The sequence below is a fragment of the Numida meleagris genome, chromosome 7 (genome assembly GCF_002078875.1).
Source record: "Numida meleagris isolate 19003 breed g44 Domestic line chromosome 7, NumMel1.0, whole genome shotgun sequence".
Taxonomy (NCBI): Eukaryota; Metazoa; Chordata; class Aves; order Galliformes; family Numididae; genus Numida; species Numida meleagris.
This window is the reverse complement of record NC_034415.1, coordinates 8,887,154-8,907,002: the sequence shown is the minus strand read 5'-3', so window position 1 is coordinate 8,907,002 and position 19,849 is coordinate 8,887,154. Positions and strand designations below refer to the sequence as shown.

The 19,849-nt window shown below is 39.0% G+C and overlaps 1 protein-coding gene and 1 long non-coding RNA gene across 2 annotated transcripts in view; one reads left to right on the top strand and one right to left on the bottom strand.

Moving 5' to 3' along the window:
- The window catches only part of BRINP3 (BMP/retinoic acid inducible neural specific 3), a 188,484-nt gene that overhangs the window by 74,134 nt on the left and 94,501 nt on the right, over positions 1-19,849 (bottom strand). Inside the window, exons 2-3 of the mRNA XM_021405499.1 lie at positions 13,696-13,886; positions 3,768-3,958 (exon numbers count right to left, since the gene is read on the bottom strand). Of these exons, the coding sequence (XP_021261174.1) occupies positions 3,768-3,958; positions 13,696-13,886 (382 nt within the window). The remainder of the gene's footprint in view (positions 1-3,767; positions 3,959-13,695; positions 13,887-19,849) is intronic.
- LOC110402900 lies at positions 12,031-14,131 on the top strand. Its single transcript, XR_002441386.1, has 3 exons — positions 12,031-12,081; positions 13,345-13,438; positions 13,745-14,131. It is a non-coding gene; the product is annotated as an uncharacterized LOC110402900 (long non-coding RNA).

Sequence of the window (19,849 nt, the reverse complement as noted above, 5' to 3'; positions counted from 1 at the left end):
AGACTTAATGGAACACTGTCCGTATCCCATCTGCAAAGAACTTCGTCCTTAATCTGTTCAAGAAGTACTAGAGAAAGAAGCTAGAAAAAAATAGGAACTAAATGTCCAAACATGAAAATAGACAGAGTTTGGGAATGAAGGTGTTACTCACTGTTATCCTAATTGTTAACTGAGCACTGCTACGGCTTTGCTAAATGCTCACCTTCTCCTGTCCAAGCCAAATTCATCTCTGGTGGTGTTTTATAAGTAACTGAAAGTCTCTCTCTACACCTGCAAATTCAGTTGTTTTAAATATATTACTAATTTACAATGCAACCAAAATCAAAACATTACTCTTGAAAAGTGGGCCCATGTGAACCTCATGAGGTTTGACAAGGTCAAGTGCAAGGTGCTGTACTTGTGTTGGGGCAATCCCAGAAGCGTGTACAGACTGGGAGAAGAACTCCTAGAGAGCAGCCCTGTGCAGAAGGACTTGGGGCTCCTGGTGAACAAAAAGGTGGGCATGAGCCAGCAGTGTGCGCTTGCAGCCTGGATGGCCAATGGTATCCTGGGCTGCATCAACAAAGGAATGGCAGCAGGGAGAAGCAAGGCTTTGGGAAGACCCAGCTATCTATATAAACTGGGGGAAGATCTCCTTGAGAGTAGCCCTGCAGAGAAGGACTTGGGGGTCCTGGTGGATGAGAAGCTGGACATGAGCCAGCAGTGCACACTTGCAGCCCAGAAGGCTAGATTATCATTATGGTCCTTTTCAACTCAAGCCATTCTATGATTCTATGACCTCACTAAGGGAATTTATAAGTATGAGGGATACTGACTTTTTACATGGGCAGATAGTGACAGGAGAAGTGGGAATGCTTTTAACATAGAAGAGAGGAGATTTAGATTAGATGTTAAGAAGAAAGTACTTACTCAGAGGGTGGTGAGGCACTAGAACTGGCTGCCCAGAGAAGCTGCAGATGATCCATCCCTGGAGGCATTCAGGACCAGGTTGGATGGGGCCCTGGGCAACTAGATCTGGTGGGTGGCAACCAGCCCATGGTAGGGGGTTGGAACTGAATGATCTTTAAGGCCCCTCTGAACACAAACCATTCTATGATTCTCTCCCAAACCATGTATTTTGATTTGTGTTTTAAGTCTTGTCCGTTCAGAATGTTTCTTTGTTTTTTTTTTCATTTGGATGTGCATTCTCAGAAAGATAGTTGAGTGAGGGTATGAGTAATAGAAGTAGTATTCATATTCTCAGTTCTCTGTTCCTGAAAACAACTTTGCTATCATGGCAGAGCCTAGAATACTGCATATTTAAAAGCCATTCAGAATGTAACTAAAATTTACTGACAAAAAAGGAAGGGAAAACAAACAATTCAAAAAAACCCGCATCCTTTCAGTCTTTTTCTTTTCAATTAATTGAAACTTTATGTGCATGCAGATGATGCTTAAGACATAGAATTGCTGTCTGCGTGTGAATCATAAATGATAATATCAAACACTAAACAGATTCAGAATATGTCTTTTTGTTGTTGTTATTAACTAGTCAGCAATCAAAAAATGATTGTGTGTTGCTTGGAAAACTTATGATTCAGAATTTCAGGGCTTTCTAAACTGTGCAGAAAACACCCTCACTTGTTCCAGTACCTTCATACTGGAATTGTCAGAAGGGCGTAGGGCAAACTGAGGAAGCACTTCTTGGCTTGCTTTTGCAAATCCCTAATTCGACATCTTGTGCAGAGGAAGACTTTGAGCAGGGCTGTGGTGAGCAAGGCAGACATGGAAACTGTGTAAAAGGTGCCAGGTCCCCTCTCCTCCCTGAGCAGCTCAGGAGGGTAAGGCACAGAGAGGGCTGATGGTCACTGCTGTCCTCAAGGTGTTACCGCTGCTGAATGTGACCCCAGGGAGATCTGCAGGAAGCCTGTTGTTATCAGTTATCAGTACACGTTTTAAGAAATAGTCTGGAAATACTCTATTTACAGCACGGGTCTGGAACGTTATTGGATGGTTTTCCAATGTAAAAACTGCACTGTTTCAAAAATCTGCGTGGGAAGAAGACAAAAAAAATGCCTTCCCTGGCTGCTTTTGTGTTCCTAGTGTTCAACAGAAACAGGTTTTTTTGCTAAGAGTTCTGACAATAGAAATCTGTAATGCAAATATTCCCAGTCTCAATAAAGGAAGCTACAAAATGAAGGTTTCGTGTATCAGCAGTGTTGCATCTGACAGGAAAACCATTTTCTAGAGATCTGCTGCACTCAATTACCCAAATCAGATTTGCTTATGGACTACAGCTTGCATTTGTATCCACTTCGTGAACAGGGAGGGTGTGGAGAGAACACTGTGGTGTTTGTAAAAAACTTTGGGCATGCAGAACATTCATTAACTAAATTATTCACAAGCACAGTTGAGTTTTGTAGTATGGCACAGATTTGCTTTAAAACTACAGCAAATAGGAGAAATCTCTTTCAGAGACAGCTTTGTCTTTGTATTTCTGTATTCTAGCACTTTAGTTACCACTTATTTCTTCCCATGAATTATCTTTACACAGAAGGAAAAAATTGTCCATGCTTTGAAGGAAGCAGACTAGTTTTAAAGATTGCTGCAGATCTGCATAACAAATGGTGAGATTTGGGATATAAATCAGAACAGGGGAATAGGTAGCACCACAATCTGCAGCAAGGCTGCACGATGTAAAAGGCAGTTCCAAGATGAGATTGACAGGACTTTGTGTTTGTTCATCTGTATTTTCATCTGTGCTGCCTGAAGAGCCTAGCGCTGCCCTGCAGCTGACCAGCACTGAGCTGGGATTTGCTAACAAGATCAATGGGGCAGGAGGAATATCCTTCACATATCAGCAGACAAACAAAGCACGTGCTGCCATGCCACAAATTCTTCATGTATCCTTATTTGTACAGGACCTAGCACTGCTGGGGAGGTGAATTTATATTTACTTGAGCAATAGCTGAGGTGGCCAGCAAGTGCAAACTGGCCTCAGATGGTCTTTAATGAGGACCTTAGTTAAGAGTGGGAAGACTGAACAAATGCAACGGATTTGAAATCACATATTATATTAAAAAAAACCATAATTAATGTGTATTCAACTGTAAATTACATTTTGATTTTATCTTCAATGCTGGAAATTGACTGAGAAAGGCTATTTCCAATAAGCAACGTTATACTAGAAATTTGAGCAAGAGAACAGTTGTTGCTTTATATAATATCTGCAGAGATTCTGATCTTAGCCAAGCATCTTCCAATGCTATGGATGACCTACTGCAGTCAGTAGACTGGATAGAAAATAGGACATACTTCCACAGCAATGTAGAACCAAGAGCTCTCCATATTTTTTGAAAGATTGGTAAAAAGTAATTCATGCTTCAATCAGAAGAGTACACTAGACTACACTTAAGAACAAAAGTTTGAAGGAAAACATAAAGAGTATGTAAACAGTACGTGTCTCTAGACAGATATAGGTCTGTCTATAAACACAGTTGTTGAACACACCATGCATGAAGATTTTCTCGGTGATCTAACACTTCTCTAAGGGCCATTCAAAACAAGTATCACTCATGAAAAGTAATATTTTCAGCATGTTAGACCCTTTTCCAAACCATCCTCTTCATTACAAATTTAATGCTTTGATTCAAGTAAAAAAGAATGAGGAGAAACATGGTTATTTTCCTGATAAGTCTTTGCTTACTGTTTGAAATACATCCCTCCTGAAGAGCAGCTAGCAAATCTAGAAACACGTCCGTGGGTTTGTCTCAGTGGAATCCCCATACCTTTATGGCAGTGGAAGCTATCTGGATGTGATGGAGTCTGCGCAGTGTGCTGTCCCTGTCAATGAAGTAGGAGGCTGCGAGCTGGTGCAAGGTCTCCAGTGTCACCACAGAGTTGTTGGTGCTGGGATCACTTCCATCTGACCTCTTGCTCAGCTTCCTTTTGTCCACAAAAATTGTGAGCGACTCCTCTCCTGCATAATGAAACAGAAACCACAGTCTCCATCAGTGACATCTTCTCCAGGTCTTGTTTTGCCAGAAATAAGATGTCAAGCTGAAGTTTGCCATAATTGTTAGATAAACTTCCCTGGTGGTAAATTCAGATACTTCAGTGTTTAAGCACATACACAAGAACTTCCATGGATTCAGTGCTTAAGAGGATTTTAGACGTCCATTTTCAGCTATAAGGATGGTTTTTAAAAATATACACTGCCCACTGTGAGCATCTAACCTTTCTCTTAAGTTTTTCTGAGAATCTGGCCACCTTTCTGAAAGTAAAAAATAATACTTCCTATTTTGCCCATATATAGGCTTCTATGAGAAATCAAACGAGAAATACTGTTCCGATATATTTTTTATGAATTGTGTGCCCTCTATGAATAACAACAATAAAACAGGACATTAAATGCCTAAAAGGCAGTCACACTGGGGATAAATCTGTTACAGCAACTCCTATTTATCAATGATATATAAATACTATTATGTAGACTTTCAGTTTTAACAGTGTATAAAACAAGTCTATATCTATGGTTGTTAATACCTTCATTTTTTAGTATTTAATGTAAATTTAGAAGAAAATGAAACCAGCACAATCATTGTACCTTTTTGTTGTTTCATTCTTTTGAAACATGTATCTAATTAATAATAATAATGTCTTGCCATAGCCTTTATAAACTCTCAATATATTTCCATTTTGTAATCCATTCAGTTATGTTATGTTGAGGACAAATTTATATCATGAAAAAATACTCTACAGTTTAGAAAATTTAGTTCCCGTAGGATAATTAAGAAAAAAGCAAAACAAAATCTCATCTGATTAACTAAGTAGGTTCTTAAGAACAGTTTAAGTACAGACCTACTGGTGATGAATTTTTAAGGAATATTCCAAACTAATTGTTTGCTTCATAGATCATTTTTTTTTCCTGCATTTCAGGCTAAGCAAAAAACTCATTAATTAGTGATGTGTCTAAACAAAACTCTTTACTTTGAAAAATGAATTAGAAAAATAAATTACTGACTGAGTATTTTCTTCCGTGCAACTTACATACTACAGAAACACTTTTCTCAGTTTGCAAACCTTTGTTTGGTAGCAAGCATTCTTCAGTGTTAATCTGCTCAAGAATCAATGAATAATGTCACTCCACCTGTGTTTTATGTGCTGAGCAACTCCACAGAATGCTGTTTCCTTGATCCTGGAAAGGAAATTGCCCTGATATGCTCTGACTTGCCACTCACTCTAGTTTCATTGCTCACCCATCTGCTGTAGTGGCATTTTGCCCATTCAAAGGATGGGATGCCAATTTCAGGCAGGCTTATGTGCCAACAAATATAGCTGTAGAGGGATAATACGTAGGATGAAAACATGACATCTTCTTTAAAAAGAGATAATCTTGGTGGTGAGCAATGCTAAATGAAGAATGCATGCCTCCATGCAGGACAACATCTGCTGACACGTTTTGATTATACACAGTTACCTCTGCTTGCAAAATTCATTTGTGTTTAGAGAAAGAGGAGTGTGTTCAACATTAATCAATGGGTCTTATACCATTTCCCAATCTCTCACAAGTTCTGGGGACAGACAGGCCCACCAGTGCTTATAGAGGCAAAGCTGTGGTCACCCAGAATTCACTTACCTAACTAGGCCCGCCGGGCTTGTCCCCTGTGTTCACTTTCTCCTGGAAGGGACAACTGCTGCCCAGGCCATTCCATCTGGAGTCTGCCTCAGTTTTTTGCCTCTCTGCTCATGCTTCCCACCCCCCCTGTAGTTTCCTAATGGGCGATTTTTTTTCTCTGCACACGCAGCCATCAAAGAGGGAATTAATTGTTTAAACTGCCAAGAAACGGGAATTAAAGCAGCCTCCACAAGTAACAGTGTTTCCCCATCCACCTACCTAATCTTTCTGCTGTAATAAATAGGCATGCATTCACATTTTATACCAAAATCTCCAGCAAAGCAGACTGGGTTCACCTGGCAGGAGAGGCTTACGCGTGTTGTATTAGCCCAGGCTCACGCGCTACATTTTGCTAAGCCATCCTGACAGGATGGTGGTGCGGGTTGCGTGGACAGGTGGGGCATTATGCACACCAGGATGCTTCCACACCGACAGCATTGAGCAGAGAGCTGGAAGGCAGTAGCATCCCAAGGCTCATGCCACAAAATCTGGTCAAAGTTCCAGCATTGCTGGTGTTCAGTTACATCTGTGAAAAAGCCTGCCTTTTCAAAACCTGTCCTGCAACGCTAGTCAGTATTTCTGAAACGAAGAGTAATGGAGTGTGCTAAGAGTAGAGCCAGGGGCTGTGGGCTTTGTGCAGCTGTGTGTGTGCATGGGAACGGTTGAGTCATGGCCAGAACCACTGATTGAGCACCTGGAGGAAAGACCCAGTCAGCCCTGGGAGCACAGGTGAAGGCAATTCACTGTGCAACCAGAAGGGCTGGAGCCTGAACCCTCTAGGCCTCATTGAAGGGCTGACTGCCACTGAGGAAGGATCTCTTTCAGAAGATCCGTCCTTGGGGGAGCTTTTCTCTATGAATCTAGCTCTTTGGAGACAGGTGTGCAATCTTCTTCCCTTCCTTTATAGCACCTTTCTATCTTGCTGGTCCTTCCATCATTACATCTCTTCTTTAATGCCGTTTTCTATCGTGTTGATCTTTCTGATTGCTCAGTGTGGTACTGCGAAGACACAGCCGTATCCGAGCAGACAATGTCACAGCTCACAGGGGGTGAACACTGAATCAGTGATCAGTTCCGGCAGTGTGGAAAAGTCGCAGAATTTCATTAAGGGATCTAATTTACTTTTCACCCTTTTCCAGGTGTCTCAGCTAATGCACTTAGATTAAAGTGACTTTTGCAAGCTCAATCAGATTTCCACCAAAAAATAGCTTATAACGAATTGTGAGGTAAACGTGGGAAATCTCTGGAAAGTAAAGAAAAAAAAGAGGTTCTTTGTGTTTCGTGAGCCAGCATGCCACTCTGCCTCCCCTGGTGTAAACTCACAGTTCTGTTTTGATTGATCTGTGCTAGTTATTAGTAGAGATAGTGGGACTGTTTCCATCCAGATTGTATTTCAACAGAGTCCTGATAGGCTTTATTATTATTAAAACAGAGTTTGTTTATTTTTCTCCCATCAAACACGCTTGTTCTCCAGGGCGCAAAGATCAGAGCAGCGAAGAAACTCCCACTTCCAAAAAGTATCTTGAAAAATAAGTGGTCTGTGTTGCTTTGTTTTGATTAGAAAACGTCAAGAAAAATAACCTTTGAATCCCCTCACAGCTGTCACGTCATACTGTCCTCATGTCCTGCCTGACTGACCCACGTCTGCCGCACCAGCCGGCAGTGGGCATGTTTTGGCAGGCAGATCCCCCAGCAGCACTCTGTTCGCCCCCAGCCCTGTAGTTCTGTCCCCGCTCCCCAACAGTTACGTGCTATTCCCCGTGCTCTGTAACCAGATAGAGATCACATCCAATTACATTTCCTAAGGTTGAGTGAAGGCACGCAGCTCAAGTGATGGGGCCTTTGGTGTAAACATGAAGGAAGCTTTCTCTTCCAAACTCTCTTATGTTGTTCTTGGATGGCATCTCAAACTAATTCATATTCTCAAGCACTACAGTGATAATGGGTGCAATTAGATATCTTTCAAAAATATTGGATGTCCAAAAGGCACCTGGCTGATTCAAGAAGTATTTCATCTTGTGGAGCTGATTGTGCACTTGCTAGGGAAAGGATTAAAGTGGGTTAAAAAAGCAGAGAACTCCACCATATGTTGTTACTTGGGCTCTACCATGTTGCTGCAGAGTAGTAACAGGGTTCTGTTTGCATGCAGCAAAATTATGAAGGAACATCACTGGTTCATATTCAACTAGCAGTTTTCAATTTGAGTTTTCCATTAATTTAGGAAAAATTAAACCCTTGATAAAAGAAATTCTCCTGTCGCATTCAAAATGAGAATGAATCTTGTATTTTTTCCTGGTTATAGGCTGCAACCATGGGAAAGGCTAAGAAGACATCCAGACATTAGCTAAAAAATAAACACGATTTAGAAAATTATTCAAGGTTTCATATTTTAAGAATTGAAAAGGATTAATGATAGTGAATACTAAGAAAACATGATTATTCAGCACTGGATCCACACAGCTGTGCTTTCTGTAATCTCTAGAAGCGATATTCTCTCTAATTCACAAAATTTAAAAGTCAATTTAGTTCACTTTCTCAGGGTTAAAAGAAATAGTGTAATGATATTTGGTCATTCTAATAAAACAATCCTATATAATCTAATGACTGGTTTAAGAAATCAGCTGATGTTTTGCTTCCATGTAGCTCCTGTCCCTGACAAAGATATTTATCTGTGGGCTGGGAACTGACATTCACACTATAGACTGACCTTGGCAAAATATATACAAATGTCTGCGTAAGCCTCAGAATTCACAAGCCTATACCTTAGCTTATGTATTCTATTCATTTATTTCTAGGTTTATATGAGCACATTTTGTAGGATTTGTATTCATAAGTTAAATTTCTGAGCTGAGAAAAATTTCTACATGCTGATTTTACAGAAAATAAAATAAAATAAGAGCATAGAAATTTACCTAGACAAATCACCTATCTGTGGCCATTTAGATATAAGACTTCTAAACAACAATTTGTAAATGGCATTCAGAAATTAGCAATTAATCTTCAGGAATTATTTAAATAAAAAATGCAAATAACCATAGTTGGCACATTAGAATTAGAATTATGCAGTAACAACTGTAACTAAATAGAAATGTCTACTGGAGTAAATATATTTTGTTACACAGAATAAAACATATTCACATGATTTTAATACTTGGTGCTATTTTCTGCCTCAGTTATTGAGATTGTTTCCTTGTACCCACAGCTTTGTGATGATGAAAGGAAGGGATCACATGCCTTGATGTTTCAAATTTTCATATGCAGACTGAGTATCAATAGGAAAATGTGATCCAAGCAACTCACATCACTGCTTGTCAGAAAGTGAGGAAATTATAGAGAAAAGATAACACTCAAAGGTAGATATGTCTGAGCATCAACCACAGTTACCTAGAGCTCTGTGTTCATGGATGTATACGTATCATAAAAACACATAAAGGTCTTTGGCCTATAAACTTCTCAAAAGTTTCTGATTAAATATTATATGTCAGTTACAATATCTGTAACGCAATATAGAAATAAATACATATAATGTCATTTTATTAAAAAAAAATCAACAACAAAAATAATGTACCATTAGGATTTAATCAGGTCATTTTACCAAACTCAGACAGATGCTGATGGAGGTGCACTGCTTCGAATAGTATCAAATCACTGCTAGGCCAGATGTGACATAATTTCTTGGTTCAACTGAATACAGTGCACGCTAATTCCACATACGTATCCTCTGTGAAAGGATGTGAGTATTTCCTTCCGTGAGCACACGGGGAGAGAAAAGAAAGAGAACAGATTGCTTGTTTTTTTTTTTTGTTTTTTTTCTTTAACTTCCTCTTAATTTTCATAATATTAAACACAGAAAAATTTACTGACCCATGGAGGCTTTGAATGCTAAATTTTCAAGTTTCTTTCTCACATTAGTCATTTAGGACTGGACCCTCCCTCCTTTATTTGCCAATTATTTATTCCTTACCCTGAATGACGCATCACAGAAAGCAAAGTTCATATCAGCAGTTAGTGTAAATGATCATAAATCCTTCAGAATTCACAGAATTCACCAATTGAAACCACCAGAAAATTTCTCCCGTCTCTCTGCACTGTATTACTCAAGATCCTTATTACTCAGGATAGTAAAGGTGTGAATATCAAACATGTTTGCAGAACTCTAATCAGTGCAGAGGAGAATGACAAGAGGTTGGGGTTAAACTGATTTGCTGATGTCCGCTAAGATAGTCTGTGGTAAAGAAAACAATTACTTTTTTTTTTCTGACTGACCCAGACAGGTGAATGTATTGATGATCTGGTAATGAGAACTTTGAGCAATTATGACTGACAATAGGAGAAAAAAATCTCAATCTCCAACATTTGAAATTACCATTTACCATTTAGCCATTTGTCTTCTGATGCTCTAATTTCAAAACAAGCCTTGGCAACCTACTGCAAATTTGTTTATTGGGAACAGTTACAGTTTTTACAGATGCCAAGGTAACCCAGTCCTCATCTTGCAAAGCACCAGAATCAGACTTACATCCCCCAATTGCCAGGAACAAGGACATATCATTTCACTGTAGTGAGTCAGTTATCTTTTATTTCCTCATCACCGAATCGATTGGTTTGGTAAGCAACCTTGATATCTACATGTAAGGCAGTGTTAAAATGAATGTCTTTAAAGTGGGATACATTGACATTTTTACCCTATGCTTATTCCTCAGTGGTGCCCTAGCCTTTACAATAACTTCCAGTTCTTCAGCTCACTGTTCTATCTTATTTGTTGTAAATTGTTCAGGTTTATAGCAGCTAATGCTTTTGTATATTATGGACTTTATTATTATGGAGTGTTGTTGCATCATGGTGTAGGCAAGCAAAAGAGAAAAGAACAAATGTACAAGAAAAAGAAAAAGCAGAAAAAAGATTGTGTTCTGTCATAGAATCACAGAATCATAGAATGGCTTGGGATGGAAGGGACCTCAAGGATCATCAAGCTCCAACCCCCCTGCCGCAGGCAGGGCTGCCAACCTCCATATCTAATACTAGACCTGTTTCTCACTCCAAAAAGAGTCTTTGATTACTGGAATTGCTAGCTGAAAGCTGACGGAGAATTCAGAAATACATTTCATAGAATCAAAAACTAATTTAGGTGGGAAGGCAGTGGTCATGGAGTCCAATCCCTTTCTCACAGCAGGTCTAATTAGATGAGATGCTCAGGGACTTGTCCAAAAGAGTCTTCTCTCACCTTTCCCCTAAAGCTGTTCTGGCCAGCCAGAATTTTTAGCTGGCTTGTGTGAATTTGCAGTCTTGCTAAAGCTTGCAGGACGTGTGCTGTCCTGGAAGAGTGGGGAAAATTACCTCACCTACTAGGTATGCCCAACCCCAATACAATATTCCCATTTATATATAAAATTGAAATTAATGAGCAGCTACATCCCTCCTTTTTCTACAGATTTGATTCCGCAGACAGCCAATGCAAAAGCAGAAGAGGTTACTCCTATGCACAAGCATGAGAATTTATTCATGAATCTACTGCTGAATCTTGACTTTTGCTCTGCAGTCACTGGATTACATAGTGTCCTTGTATCATGCAACTTGAAGTTGCTCATTACAGACATTTAACTTTCCTTATGTCACAAACAGATAAAATTTCCATAAGAAATAGAAGCAGTGAGAAATGTCATTTTCCACATTATCTAGTGGAACCATGAAAAATAGAACGCCTCTAAATTCACGTTTTAGAATGCCCTTGAGGATTATATATCTGTGTTTGTGAATAAAGACTTGGGAATGCATCACAAACAACCACGTGGAAGAGTTCCCTTTATGGTCAGAAAGGGATATTCATGAAAGCCAAACGGTCACAGAGGCACACAAATCTTACAACAAAATCAGTGATTTGCCAAGCTTTCCTTTGTGGTCATGAATGCAAACAACTGGGGATTAATTAAATTAAAAACTATGTACACTCAGTTTGGTCTTCGGATTTCAAGAAGCTGCATAAGCAACAAAACTTTCAGAAGAAAACTACTCATAATTAAAAAAAAAGTATGAATACATTATTGAAAGAAAAGAATCAAATTAAGTGTTAAAATATAGAAAAGCATCTCTGGATTCCCCATTCAATTTAACTCCCAAATGAGAACTAGCACTTACAGGAAAGTATAGGGTTATTAGCTAACATATGAAAGCATTTTTTAGAAATTACTAATTTCCTATAATTATTTTAATCAGCCAATTTTTCAAATTATTCACCACCCATCCGATCATAATGGAGGGTAGCAGGTGTGCCTGAAATTATGTCTTAAAATTGAGGCTAGAGACCTAAATCAAAGCCCATCAAAGTTAATATAAAAAATCCCTTTGACTTCATTAAGCTTTGACAGAGCCCAGAAGTCAACACTGTCTCCCTCTAAGTGGTGAATATTTTGTTAAGTATGTGGCAGGTACTGCATTTTAGGGCCTTTGTGAGGTGGTATTAAGAGGGACAAGAAAAGGATACTCTACTCCAATTTCCCGGCAGGAGATCCTAAAGCTTTGGGGACCATATCTAATCTTTAAGCTGGAATTACCAAGTGTCTTATAGAAGAACTGTCCTTAGGTTTTAGTTTTTACATAGGGCTATACTTTACAAAAGGCATTTAGTCTGCAGCCCTTTTGTGATCAGTGTGATACTGCTGCTTTGTACTTGTGAAAACGCAGCTATACTTGGGTTAGATTGTTTTTCTTGAATTGTTAGGTCCAATTCCAACTTCTAAGTGAATTTGATGATATGGCTGTTAATACCAAAATTTATGCTAATAATTGGCAAATAGCTAGTAATAATAACTAACTTTTACCATTGGACAATCTTTTCATTAGGATAGCTGCTGCAGCCAAATCTTTATTTACTGTGCTTAAATACTTCAAGAAACATTTTCTTTCTGTTCTGCAGTTAGTTCTGCTGTTCAGATGTGCCATATGCACAAGAAAATATATGCCTATTTTTTAAAAGTGTGCTTTTTGGATGAAAATAAACACACTGAGTATTTAAAAGAAAGGCTGAAAAAATTATTCCAAATTGCTGGTCAGCACATGCAATTTGTTCTTACAATCCTAATGGTGATGGATTTACTGTAGAAACCTCAGTTCTGAAAATATGATAGGAATTCATTATTTACTATAATTTTAATATCTACAGTAAGACAGAAATTTACCTTGTTTCTAGAATGGTCTTCTCCACAAAAAGAGCTGCTGTGAGCCATTTCAATTGTTACAGGTATCAGCCAAAAGAGAAAGGGAAGGCTGTCATTTCCTTAATATACGGTTAGAAATACGTTATGAAATGTGCTAAAGAGAACCATTCCTCAGGTGGATAAAGGATTTTGACAAGACTGTCCTGCTGGAAGGATACTCAATCACTAGAATTATCTTTAATATAATCAGCCACCAAGGGATAAAGCTGCATTTATAAAATGTCAGTTCATTTTGTGATGCCTAGATGGGTAATCTCAGGCACTAATTATCTTTCATTCAGAACAATTTACATTCTATTTTGAACGTTATGCCTCTTCACTGGATTTCTTCAATCCATTTTGTTACTGGATCCCAATTGCACGTCAGGCTTCACTTTCCAAATTAGTCTGTTTGTTGGGTTTGTTGCTTCATTTCTGGAGTACTGTGACAGAGCCAGGCACCACTGTTATTTGTTATTTATCAAATTATTGTAGGGAGCTGTTATGAGAAAAATGTGCCCTCGTTTGTGACTTCTCAGAGCAGAGCAGTGCCCCCAGAAGATCAGGATCATGCACACCAGGAACTCAGGTAAAGTACCTCAGTCTTAGCAATGGGCGTTCTTATCTTATTGTTCCTGAAACTGCTTACACAGAATCAATAAAACAAAGTTTATCGTCAGCAGAAAAAGGACCCATAAGGCTTGAAGACAAAACTTACTCATGTGCTGTAAAATCTGTAGATTTTAGAATAGAGAGCACCACAGTTTTACAAGGAAATCGGTTGGCCAACACTTCTAGTTCATTTAAGTCAAATGCATGCACCATATTGTCAAGCATGAAGCCTACCTCCCAAGGTAGCTGATAGTAGGAAGTGTGTCCCATATTTCTTGATCAGGTTCTCTGTGATCTGCTGAAGCGTTGGGCGGCGGCCTAGTAGCCTGATGTTACGGAAGAACTCAGGGGCAAGCGGCAGCGGGGAGCCAAGAAAATTGCGTCTTTCAACAGCAAGGTTGTTTACTTTCCAGCGGCCAAACTCTCTGCAAAGGAAAGTAATTCTCATTCAGAAATATGTCATTCAGACAAATGCCTTCATTTGCAAACTACTCTGCTCTGTCGACTAGCTGGAGGCAACTGGCTGGGTATTACAACAAGGCTTGACAGTGACACTCCGTCATGTGTTATAAGCGTAGGACAAGCAACAAGTCTTATTTATTAGAATTGGCGGCAGTGCTCCATTACAAAATCATCGTTTGGAAAAATAAATAAATAAAAATTAAGCCATGGAGGGTATTACTGTTCCTGTTGTTCATGTTTATTTCCTGGTGTGAATCCAATCCCAGAACAACCAGATTTGCACTGAGGTACCTAGTTAGCTAATTCAAACAATAGAGAGATACACTATTACAATACGTTTTGATTTACTATGATATTTCAAAAGTTTTCTGTACTCTGTTTAGAGTCAATATGCAGATTGTATGTCTGATTCCTGAAAACAGATAACTTCAGTTTAGGAGGGATACAAATGAATCAAAAAGCTGGTCCCCTTCCCCTCTGCAAGATACTTCAGTAAGAGTCGGGGTGGGGGTGGAATAAACAAGTTAATTACACAGTAACAAACACATATTTTACTAATTTACTTTCCTATTAGGCTACCAGATACTGATTAGCAGAAGAGCTCATTGCTTTCAACTTAGCTAAGACACATAGTGTCAGTGTTACCTTTGCTTTTGCAAGGTACTCTGTAGGCTGCTTTGGCTACTGACTGGAATACTGCGAGAATGAAGTCCGAGGCAACCTTTGGACTGCAGTTTAGCTACTGCTTTGTCGAGTCCTATGTAAAGCATGTCAATTAAGATTTGCCCTCAGATAAGAGTGTAGAAAAGCAAATGGATTAGAGAGCTTAAAGATCCTACTGAAGGTCCCGGCTAAATATAGTACAATATTCATTCACACAATTAACACAAAAGACAAAAATCAAGTTTGCAGTTAGCCAATAACATTTGAGAGACATTTGAAAGAAAGCAGTTGTATGGGACTGAATGAATAGAATGAGTTATGGAATATTTAAACACTTTTTTTTTTTTTTTCTGTATTCAATACTCTTAAATTCACATGTACGACTAAGAACCCAAATTAACACAGTTTTGTGTAGTTCTGCTGTACAGTAACCTCCTACCCTTGTAGATCCAAAATGCCTTTTCAGCAGGCCATGCACACATGATCGGTGATAATTTGGTGCAGCTATGTCATAGGTCTTTTTTGTTGGTCTGTTGGTGGTGGTGTGTTGTTGTTGTTTATTTACTTCAGTTACCAGTTTTTAATATTTTGTTCTCATAAATTTATTTTCATTTTAAGAATCTAGAAAACGAATCATCTCTTTTTTTCTACCTTTATGGAACTACAGCATAATAGTAGAAAGAGCTCAAAAAACTGAAGCACAAATATTTTTACCTCTAAAATGAAAGGCTACTAGTTGGTCATAGTGACTATAGTAATGCAGTAAATAGAATGTATTACACTGAATTGTAAATGTACTTTTCAAGTGAAAGTAAAAAGAAATAAGGAAAACATTTTCCTTTTAATTTGATTTAAAAGTGTATTTTTGGATATCTTTTTGAGGTTTTATTTATTTCTTCCTTTTCTTCTTCCTTCCCTTCTTCCTTCTGCTTTCCCTTCTCCCTTCCCTCCTTCCTTTCTTTCTTCCTTTCCTCCCTTCTTTCTTTTTCTTTCTTTCTTTTCTGTCTTTCTCTCTCTCTCTTTCTTCTTTACTTCAGTACATCAGAAAATATAGCACAATTACAATTGGTGAACAGATCACCAAGACAGAATTGCTTTGACAGTTGGATAAAAATTTAAGTTTTATAATATAGAATATGCATAAAAAATACATTTTATGCCTTTCTGAATTTTATTGTCTTAACTTGCTACCTGACTAACTCTCCATAACAAAGCTGAGGTTTAATCTCAGGAAGGGTGAAGGAAAATTTACAATTCATGTAAAAGTTAGTTCACTGCTACTTCTCTATTTTGGTAATCAGAGCTTTTTAGGAGAGAAGGTGACCGTGTGTTATGTCCTCTTTTTAATACAGCCAGAACAATGTCACTAAATGGTTCTTGGCTATCTACGTCAGCATGTTTGTGACTGAAGAAGCCATCTCCGAGAAAAATACCTCATCCTGAGTTAAAAGCTGATGCTGAATATTTCTCAGAATTTCTTAACAATCTGCTCTAGGATTTGACTACTTTCTGTATTCAGAGAGAACATTTTATTTTCAGATTAAACATTGCCAACTTGAGTTTCCAATTCTTGGAGATTTCAATGCACGTCTGGCAGATTAAAGGGTCTTCTAAATGCTAAGCATGTTCTGCGCAACTAATTACAGCTCTTGTCTGAATCATTTCTTAACCTTGGACCAACTATGTCAACTGATACCTTTTGTGTTTCTTTCCAAACTGTGGTTTCAGTTGATACATAGTCTTACAGCGCTTTTCCAAAAGACAGAAAAACTAGAAAAACAGTGATCTCACCCATATTAGATTCAGAAGTATTAAGTTCAAGTCCTCCCACTCGACTAAAAGTCTTTTGTTTACTGAATTGAGGGTCTCATTTATTCCAGTACTGTGAGAACTATGTTTGGCTTAATTAGTCAGACTTAAGTTATAGATCCTCCCTTCCACAGTTTTTGCAGCAGAAAGATTGCTTTGCCATAACTTAATGTTATTCCAGAGAGAGGAACTGGGTTAATGTTTTGGTTTTTATTTTGAGCATATCAATGGAAATAATTATTAGTACAGCAAGTAGACATCCTTTCAAATTCACTGCTGTGGAAACTGAGGAGCTGACACTTTTAAAAAACAGACTTTTTTTTTTTACTCAATTGCGGTGAAGCTTTTGAAGAACTTACAAAGCAGCTTACACCTTTTCCTGAAGTCTTTCTTAAATCATGTATTTTCAAACCTTGACAGATGAAGTCCAAAATGTTCTGGGAGAGACGAGAGGAAGTTTCCTGTCTGAAAATATGAGGCACACGGGACAACAAAAGTGAGCTGCCTGACTTCTTGACAGTTGTTACATAGATGAGGACAAGCAAGAAGTCACAAGTAGCTTCTCCAATGGGAAACATGAGGAAAGATTAGAGACTTCAGAAATAAGTGAGTTGGTGGGAGCAAAAAGTGAGAGGAGGGAAACTAGGGATGGAGTTCAGCATAGAGATTTGCTCTATATTGTTTTCAAGAATGTTCATTGAGGAAGCTTTCACAAGCCATTTCTGGATATGTGAGAGTCACTAGTAACTGCTGTTTTGAAATTAGAATTACATTTTCATTTACAAAATGTTCACTACAAGTTAAATTGCATTGCAATGTTCCATTTACATTTTACATAAATACATATATATAAATATATACACGGATTTCTCTGAGAAACAACAACAGCTACAAAGAACACAATAACACTATTTGATAGACCAAATTCTCAGCTACAGAACACTGTTTTTCAACACAGTCACCACCATTAGCTGTGCATTTTCACCAGTGATGAACAAGAGTATGCATGTTGTGCTCATAAAAATTCTCACCAGTGGAGGTGATCCACTGTTTCACAGATGCTATGATGTCATCACTAAGAAAATATTACCCATGCAGTCCATCTTTCATCAGCCTGAACAGACAGAAGTCAAAAGGCAACAAATCCAGGCTGCGTCTTGAGCTTTTTCTTCGATGTGGAATTCACATTTCACCACTCCATGAACTGCCGTTTTAACTTCAGCTCATGGTGATGACACTTAATCTCATCACTGGTAATGATACAGTCCAGGAAAATTTCACCTTCTGCCTCATATTCGTTCAATAGGTCCTGACAAACTTGCATAAGGTGTTTTTTCTGTTCCTGTGTCAGCACTTGTGGGACCCACCTGGCACAAACTTTGCTATTTTCCAGTGTTGCCACCATTGTTTCCATTGCACTGAGACCAATATTCAGCTCTATACACAGTTCCTTGGTAGTAATCTGCCGATTTTTGCAGATGAGCTGATCGAGATGCTCTTCATTTTCTGGTGTGACAGCTGTGCATGGCCATCTGGAACATGGCTTGTCTTTCACATTGAACTTCCACTGCAGAGAAGCATCACCCACACTGCCTCCCTGTGCTAACATTCACTGTTTGGTCTCCATCAGCATTCAGCAAGCACCGACAAATGTCAGTGGATGCAATTTGTTTCACATGGAGGAAATCTGGTAACTCCCAGGCTATGCAGAAGTTGCATGGCTTAATAATTTTAATATTCTTCTATTTCTTTTAATATGCAGGTTGGTCCAAAATGAATGCTTCCAATTTATTTCGATGGAAACTACAGCAGGCACAAAGAGCACACTAGACCAAATTTTCAGTATAGCCACCACCATTAGCTGTGCATTTTTGCCAGCAATGAACAGGAGCCTGCATGCTGTGCTTGTAAAAATCTGCACCAGTGGAGGTGACCAACTGTCACTGTCTCCACCGCTGAAACACATTACCCTCTGCCTCACTGTGCTCACATCCACTGTTTGATCTCCATAAACATTCAGCAAGTGTCGATGAATGTCAATGGGTACCATTTTTTTCTGAACAAGGAATTCAATTCCACACCTTTGCTTCCTGTGCATTTCCACGTCAGACACCCTTTCTGTCAGTCTGCCCTTCTGCTGCCATTTGTCACACAGCAACAAAACGTAACAGAATATTGGTGGGAAGGTTCGACTTCTACTGCTATACCACGAAAATCAACCTCTGATGGAGTGGACTAACAAAATAAAATAGGAGGCATTACTTTCAGAGCAGCCTTCATATATACAAAAGCATTTGTATCTATACACGTTAGATGTAGAAGTTCCTTTTCTTTTCTTGATTTTACCTTGCAAGCAGCAGCATATTCTCTCCTATTTCCTTCCCTCCTCATTATCACACATGCACATATCATGCTTTAGCACAACATTTTTTTACTATTCTCTCAAATACAAGTTCTCCAGCCCTCAAATGATCTTTGTACTAAATGTATATAATTCTCCTTTGGAAATCAGAATCCTGTCCACTGCAGACTAGCAGGACCAACAGAATTAATGACCTTAGCAGAAAAAAAATTCCACGTCCTGAAGTCATAGAATCACAGAATGGCTTGGGTTGGAAGGGACCCCAAGGATCATCAAGCTTAACCCTCCTGCCACAGGCAGGGCCACCAACCTCCACGTCTGGTACCAGACCAGGCTGCCCAGGGCCCCATCCAATCTGGTCTTGAAGACCTCCAGGGACGGAGCATCCACAACCTCTCTGGGCAGCCTGTTCCAGCACCTCACCACTCTCTCTGTAAAGAACTTCTCCCTGACATCCAATCTCAACCTTCCCTCCTTGAGCTTAAAATCATTCTCCCTTGTCTTATCAATATCTACCCAAGTAAAAACTTGATTCCCCTCCTTTGTATAATCACCTTTTAAAAAGCCTGTCCAAGTCCCTCTGGATGGCATCCCTTCCTTCTATTCTATCAACTGCACCACTCAGGTTGGTGTCATCTGCAAAGCTGCTGAAGGCGTTCTTGATCACATAATCTATGTCATTGATGAAGATGCTGAAGAGTACTGGTCCTAAGGTGGACTCCTGGGGGACTCCACATGCCATTGGCCTCCACTTGGACATAGAGCCATTGACCACATTCCTCTGGCTGTGTCCATCCAGCCAATTCCTTATCCACAGATTAGTCCAGGCTTCAAATCCATATCTCTTCAATTAAGGGACAAGGATGTGGTGGGGTACCATGTCAAAGGCCTTGCACAAGTCCAGGTAGATGACACCAATTGTTCATCCTTTGTCTGCCGATGTTGTCACTCCAATATAGAAGGCCACCAGGTTGGTCAGGCATGATTTGCCCTTGATGAAGTAGTACTGACTGTCTTGGATCAACTCCTTGTCTTATACGTACGTTAACATTGCTTCTAGGTGGATCTGTTCCATGACCTTCTCAGGCACAC